We start from the raw sequence: 7,221 nt of genomic DNA, 5'->3' as shown, positions 1-7,221 counted from the left end.
CCGCCCCCGCACGCTGAGTCGCTGCTCCTCGCCCCGCCCCCTTCATGCTCCCTTGGCCACGCCCATCCCTTGTGCTCCTTTCCCCGCCCCTCCCCTCCCTGGCGTGCGGCCGCGCCCCCAATCGCTTTGCCGCTGCCGCGCCCCCCGTCGTGAGTGGCTGCTCCCCATCCTCGCCCCGCCCTTCCAGCGCACTTGTCGCTGTGATTGGCCGGTGCCTCTCCTCGCCCCGCCCCCTCCCGCTCCGCTCTCCTCTCGCGGCGAGTGGCCGCGCCTGACCCCGCCCCTGGCTCCGATTGGCCCGGCTGCCGGGTGGGCGGGGCGGGTTCTGACGGGCGCGGGCTCGGTGGCCGGGCCCAGGGAGGGCGGGGGAGCGGCCGGGATGAGGGAGGCGGCAGCGGCAGCCGGAGCCGCGCGGAGTCGCCAGCACCATGGAGACGGGCGGAGGCGGCGGCGGCTTCCTCGTGCCGCTGTTGCTGCTGCTGCCGCTGCTGGTGCCCGGGGCCGCCGCCGAGGAGGGTGAGTCCGGCCGGGGGATCAGAGACACGGGCAGAGGGGCGCGCAGGAGCTGTGTGGGGTGTGTGGGGGCAGGGGATCGGGGGCAGGGGATCGGGGCTGGGGCAGTGGGTGGGATGGGGGCAGTGGCGGGGATCGGCAGGGTGGATCGGGAGCAGGGGCGGGGGCAGGGTGGATGGGGGCAACGGGGGCCTGGGCAGGGGATGGGGGCAATGGGGGCAGGGTGGATGGGGGTAGCGGGGGCAGGGGATGAGGCAGCGGGGGCCTGGGCAGGGGATGGGGCAGCGGGGGCCTGGGGCAGGGTGGATGGGGGCAGCGGGGGGGGCCTGGGGCAGGGGGGATGGGGGCAGTGGGGGGGCCGGAGGCAGGGGGGGGGGAGGGCAGTGGGGGGAGGATGGGGCAGGGGGGATGGGGCAGTGGGGGCCTGGGCAGGGGATGGGGGCAGCAGGGGGCCTGGGGCACGGGGATGGGGGCAGCGTGGGGCCTGGGGCATGGGGATGGGGGCAGTGGGGGCCTGAGGCAGGGGATGGGGCAGTGGGGGCTGGGGCAGGGGATGGGGCAGTGGGGATGGGGCAGCGGGGGGTTGGACAGTGGCAATGTGGAGGGGCGGCTGAGTAGGGGCAGTGCGGGGGGCTGGGGCAGGGTGGATGTGGGACAATGTGGAGGGGCGGCTGAGTGGGGGCAGCATGCAGGCTAGGTGGGGAAGGGGCCGTGGGAGGAAGTAGGGACATGACAGCAAGTGTCTCTGTGGGTGGGAGGGTTGGTGGGGGGAGGGGGTCTGATTGTCATTGAGCCATGAGCTGGGCACTGACAGGAACATCTTTAAGCTCCCTGTGCCCCATGTGGTTCCTCCCAGCTAGGGTGACCAGATGTCCCGATTTTATAGGGACAGTCCTGATATTTGGGGCTTTTTCTTATATAGATGTCTATTACCCCCCCACCCCTGTCCTGATTTTTCACCCTTGTTATCTGGTCACCCTACTTCCAGCCTCCCTAGGAGGGTCCTTTGCCAAAACAGGTGCATTGAAGAGAGGGGAACAGTTTGGGGATCAGGAGATGGGGATGTGATGAATTAAAGAGTTTCTGCCATCTGCATATAAATAGTGTTTCCTGCATGTTTATAAATAGTTGTTATTGTAAATTGCATTTCCTGAGTGTCCCTATAAACAGCAGCTAGTCCTCATCCTCCTTTCCCTTCCCCTTCCCCTTCCCCTCAGCAGAGAGGAGGGTACCTGGAGGCTGAGATCAGGGGAGTGAAGTCTGCAGGAAGTCTTCCCTTCTGTGGGGCGTCTGTCCTGGACTCTGCTCACCCCTTCCCTCTAGTCTCGGTGCCTGGTCCCTTTCTATCTTGTGCCTGGAGATTCCTTGCACAGATAATTCTCTTTGGCACGTGCAGCTTTACAAGGAGCCCCTGGTTCTTTGTGCTAGTTTTGTCTGCTATGTGAAGAAAAAAGGCAGAATGGGGAAAGCAAGCAGATTGCTCAAAAAGTCAACAGCTGGGAGGGTGCACATGTTTCCCAGTCTGCCTCCAAGATCCAAAACCTCCGCAGATTATTATTCTGGCTATGTGAACTCCTCTTGGTTCATAATTTATGGGAGAATAGATCAGTATCTAGAGAGAACATATATAATGCGAAATCATGGTAGAGCTCTCAATTTGTGGTTGTAAAGATGTGAATTTTTAGTATTGTACTTGTGGGGACAATAGAACATGCAAAGGTAGATGAGTTTCATTAGGCTGTGCAGTTATCATTCCTTTCTTAATTGACTGAATAACACAGAGAGACAAGGTGGGTGAGGTAGTACCTTTTATTGGACCGACTTCTATTGGTGAGAGAGACAAGGTTTTGCACCTACACAGAGCTCTTCCTCAAGTCTGGCCTGAAGAACAGAATAACATAGAGGCATCTTAGATATTCCCTACAGCCAGAGATCGGAAAAGGTTATGGTGTAGTCTGGCCAAATCTGTGGATTTTCACTTCCTCTGTCCCTGGACCTATAAGTGTCTAATTTAGCTGAGAGAAGTGTGTAGCTTAAAGATTTGGACAGCAGTTTTATGATTTCCAGGACCAAAGAATCGAAAGCTTCCATCCTTGTCTGATTAATTCTTACTGTGTTTGCTGGGTTGTAATCCCATGATTTAAGGAGAGAGTAGAAGATGGACAACTGGTGATGTGAACAGCAGAGTCACTACTAACTCTAAATTCCAAGGCAGACTGGCTGACATTGTGGGTAATCTGGTAAACTAAACCATGTAGATTGTGTACCTTAGGCACAATTGTCATCCAGGTGAACTAACATGAGGTACTGGTATAGAGCTTGTAATTAGTGCTGTAACCAGTGCATCCCTGTATTATTGGTGAATAATGCACTAAGTGAGAACACGATTTATGATGTAGGCCCTATGTGATAAAAGTTCATAATTCAGGTAGCTAATGCAAGTTCCCCAATATGTTGTTGCTTGACTGGAGTTTTTTTCCTCTATGCTATGCACATGTGTAGTTGGAAAACAGTTCTGCTTTTCTGTGGTATGCAGAAGTTAATTTAGAGTCCTGAAATTCTCCTGGTTACATGACTAGAATATTCTCTGGAATGGAAACTCTAGATTCAATTCCTTTTCCTTTATTGAATTAACCAAGAGGAGATCCTGGTAATAAAGTCTGGTCAAGTGTAGTTTGTTTCGGCTTGAAATACTATTTGTGGCTGCTAATTTCCTGTATGTCTAGGTGCCACATGCCTGCTGTTGCATTAACTGCATGACACTGTTTTGTTTTGTGCTGAAAAGTATGAACTGCTGCTTCTGTTTCCATTGCCAGTGCAGTGTGGGTACTCTGGAGTCCTACACTTCAGAGCATCCTTCATGATGGGTCTCCTGGAAGCTACCTGACTTTTGGCTTACAAAAAATGCCCCATGGATATTGTGTGCAGGTCCCCATCTGGTCACTTACCCAGGTGTGTATTTATCTGTAGACAGACACACAAGCTTGTCAACACTGGCTACCTCCACCAGATGTTGAGTAGATTACCAAGAGCAATGCTACAGACAGTGGATCTCACTGGAACTCTGCCGAGAGACTGAGTGTGCCCACCTCTGGGATGGGACAGTATCTGATCTAAATACACAACCCTGAGATTGGAAAGGGGGAAGGAAAGTGAACTCCTGGAGCTTGGGACTGTTCTAAATGTATCCTGAGGCTTCAGCTTCCTCTCTAATCCCTCTGCCCTTAGGTCTTCCCTGTCACTGCCCACCTTAGCTACTGCCCCTTTTCAGACTTTTAGATCATGATGCTCCCTATGCCTGGAAAGACCCTCGCTCCCCCCGTGCTCTTCATCACTGACCTCCCCTCCTGGACTGTCTCCTCCTCCTCCTAGCTCAGTCTCTGCTTCAAAGCTGTGAGCAGAGCAGATTTGCTTACCTCAGTTCCATCTCTGTAAAGAGTGATGATAATCCTTCCTTTCTCTTGTCTGCTTCAATGGCAAACTCTTCAGGGCAGGGGCTGTCCCACTCTACGCTTGTGCAGTGCCCTGCACAGCAGGGCCTCTTACCGCTATTGTAATACTAATAACTGGCTTATATTTTAAGCTTCTTACCTTCTCCCTGTATCTATCACTGCTGTGTTCTATGCTTATCTCCTTGGGGCATGACCCTCTCTGGCAATCCCAGGAAAATGCTGTGCAAAGCTCTGATGCTGCATTAATGGTTAACAATATAAATAACAGGATGCATGTTGAAGCTATATTGAAAAGTGTGGTTCTGTCTAAGTGCTGTGATCACCTGGAAATTCTTGCTGGCAAGTTCCCTTTCTTTTCAGTTGGTTACACAGCAGCTCTCTGAACTTGCCCTCTGGAGGTACTTAAAAATGTCCTAAGAGGAAAACTCAGGCTGACTTTGTTCTAGTCTCATGTCTCTCACCCCTCTACCACCTTCCTGCTTTGCTTTCACACTCAAAACCATTGAATTCAATCTGGCTGTAGCATATTGATCGGCTTTCTGCAATAGTTTTCATTCAAATAAAGCAGGCAAATAAATGGCTAGGAGTTCACCTGCTTTTTTCCAGATGAGCCCAGTGAAGCTTAATTTAACAGCCTTTGAATTTCTGAAGAGCTGTAGTTAAAATACACCAGGGTCACCAGTGTTGCTGACATTCCCATTCACACCATGAAGATGGTGCTCAGTGTTGCACTGTGGTGTGAAGTGGCCCAAGTCCTAGAGGATGCTGAGTGTTGTAGTCAATGTTCTGTCTAGAAATGGCATGGCAAGCTTGGTTTCTTTCCCCATTCTGCCTCTTGCTTTCTGGTTACGTTGGACTCTGCTTTTCCCCTAACATAGAGCTCTTTGCTCATGTTGGCCTGTGCTTTCCACTTGCATGGTTTTAGTGATGGGTAGTGGTTTGATTTATCACTGATTGATCTCTCTCTCCCATCTCGCATGAGCTCGCTGCATTTACAGACTCCCGTGGGGGAGAGGAGCCAGGACTCTTCTGAGTGTCTGTGCCATTCCCTTCACAGCAGAGGGCCCTAGCGTGGGTGGCTGGACAGTGAATCTAAGATCTGACACTCTAGGCAAGATAACACTTAGGACTAAGTTATATGCAACCATTTGGATCCAAGAGCTGTTGCTTTTAAAGGCACGACCTGGTCTGCTGTGCAATAGTCTTCAGACTGCTACTTATTCTGTGGCATTCAGATTTGACTCAAAAATCTTGTGCAATCTGTGCCTATAGTGTGGTTTGCTTGAAAGGAAATATTGAGTTCTTACTGTAAGAGCAGCCTGGGCTCTCCTGCCGTTGTAGGTGAAATACACTCCTTTTGTAACTAAGAAGCAGTGGGACTTATACATGCAGGAGTTGAATCCTAATCCTGGGCTATGTAGAAGTTTCTCAGACTGAGAAGCAGTCCCTACATTATTGAGAATGTTCCTGCATTGGGTTGCTCTATTTCTTCTAGGACCATAGAGGATAGAATTGGCCACAACTTCTCTCGTTCAGTGGATGAAAACAAAACTGAGCCCTGGTCTGACCCCCTTTCTGTTCTGTGCAGTAAACCTTGATCCTGGCTGCATGGTAGAATCTGCCCATGGTGAATTCTTCCTCTTTGAAGTTAAAAATATCCTGGTGGTTTCAGTGCATCACAGTGTCTCTATTATAGCCCTCTCTCTTTCCTCTTGCACCTTTCACAATTCATCCATGCCCAAAACACTATATTGGTGCCCCAAATCTTACAGAGTGGTCCTTGCCACCATATCCCTCTGGGAGTGCGGTGGAAGCATCAGAGTCTGAACACTGTCCACCGAAAAAGGTTACGGTATGTGGATGGAAACGTGCTGAAAGCCCAGCTGGATCTGGTGGTCGTGTGGTTGCAATGTTCATATTAACAAAGCCTGATTTCAGCCTCGATCTGCAATTAAAACGACCCCCAACATCAAGTTGTAGCACTGGTGTTCAGCCAAGATCATTTGACTGAACAATCTGGCTCATTTGAGAAGGCTCCTCTGCCTGTCTTCCTCTCTCGGTAATTAGGGCAGGTGGAATAACGCAGTTTACTGTCCCCCAGCCTTGCATGTTTTTAGCTCTGCTTCACTCTAGTGACACCCTCTGGTGGCTGCAGCTTTTTCATTCCAAGTAATCCCACGGATTGCACCTATTTACGGTATTTCCAAACGTGGGTTGCATTAACCTCGCCTGTTAGTCGGCTCCAACCTTTTGCTTTTCCTATAGGAGCCTGAGGAATTTGAAACTTTGTTTACACTTCTCAGCCTTATGGGTAGGGAGACCAAATGCAGTGGTGGTGTAGCTTTGTCGGTCCCAGTATATTAGAGAGATGGGGGCGGAGGGAATAGCTTTTACTGGACCAACTCTGTTGGTGAGAGAGACAAGCTTGCGAGCTTATGCAGAGCTGCTCTTCAGGTCTGGGAAGCTCGCTGATGAATTGATCATAATGCTCCTTTCTTGCCTTAGAGTCTATAAATCAAGGATTCCTACGCTGACTGTGCTGTGGGATTGCTTTCATATTTAATGCAATAAATACCATGTTTAACTCATCTGCAGAACTTGGCACCACAGTGCCATGGAGCCTAGGGAGCTTTGCTGCAGGATTTCGACCCTAGTGTGCCATAGTGTACACGGGGCCATGTATGTTATATAGTGGTATCCCTGCACTCCCGCCCATTGTTGGAAAGCTACTGAACTTTCACAATGAACTGAAAGATGAAAGAATTTTGCAGAATGTCCTAATTTAATTTCTAGACACCTGACTGTCTTTCTGGGTGTCCTCTGTCTCTTTTCTGGGGTGATATGTACTTGGTGGGAATCAGTATTCGCTTCTTGGCTTGCCCTATCATTTTGCCACACTCCTTAGAAGTCCAGGAGACAGAACCACTTGCCTTGAGGGGAAAAGAGCTTGAATGAATGTTGTAAGCAAGGGATGAGTGGAATCCAACAGAATAAACTGATTCTTAGTCTCTGGATGATGATTATCAAGAGAGTTTGTATGCCAGTGTCTTCAAGATGTGTGTTTCAACGAGAGCCTCCTTATTACCCAGATATATAAGGAATGTACAGACACTGAAAGGCAGAAGAGAAAAATATAGAGAGAAGAGTGTCACTCAAGTGTCTAACTGTAACATGCAAGAATTCTAAGGAATCTCTGTAGCACTTCAGTCATCAGATTCCTAAGAACTGCCAGGAACTTGGCCAGAGTTCAGGTGTG

At 50.4% G+C, this 7,221-nt stretch overlaps 1 protein-coding gene across 5 annotated transcripts in view; it reads left to right on the top strand.

The window, feature by feature from the left end:
• Window positions 1-322: 322 nt before the first annotated feature.
• EPHA10 (EPH receptor A10) overlaps window positions 323-7,221 on the top strand; it is a 98,071-nt gene continuing 91,172 nt past the window's right edge. Inside the window, exon 1 of one of the 5 annotated variants that reach the window (XM_039511460.1) lies at window positions 323-516. In XM_039511460.1, the coding sequence (XP_039367394.1) occupies window positions 429-516 (88 nt within the window). In that variant the 5' untranslated portion in view covers window positions 323-428. The remainder of the gene's footprint in view (window positions 517-7,221) is intronic. The other 4 variants (XM_039511461.1, XR_005590786.1, XM_039511462.1 and 1 more) reach the window with 4 other exon arrangements.

This window comes from Mauremys reevesii, linkage group 23, assembly GCF_016161935.1.
Source record: "Mauremys reevesii isolate NIE-2019 linkage group 23, ASM1616193v1, whole genome shotgun sequence".
NCBI lineage: Eukaryota > Metazoa > Chordata > Testudines > Geoemydidae > Mauremys > Mauremys reevesii.
The sequence above is the reverse complement of the archived record's forward strand: the minus strand, read 5'-3'. Positions and strand labels throughout refer to the sequence as shown.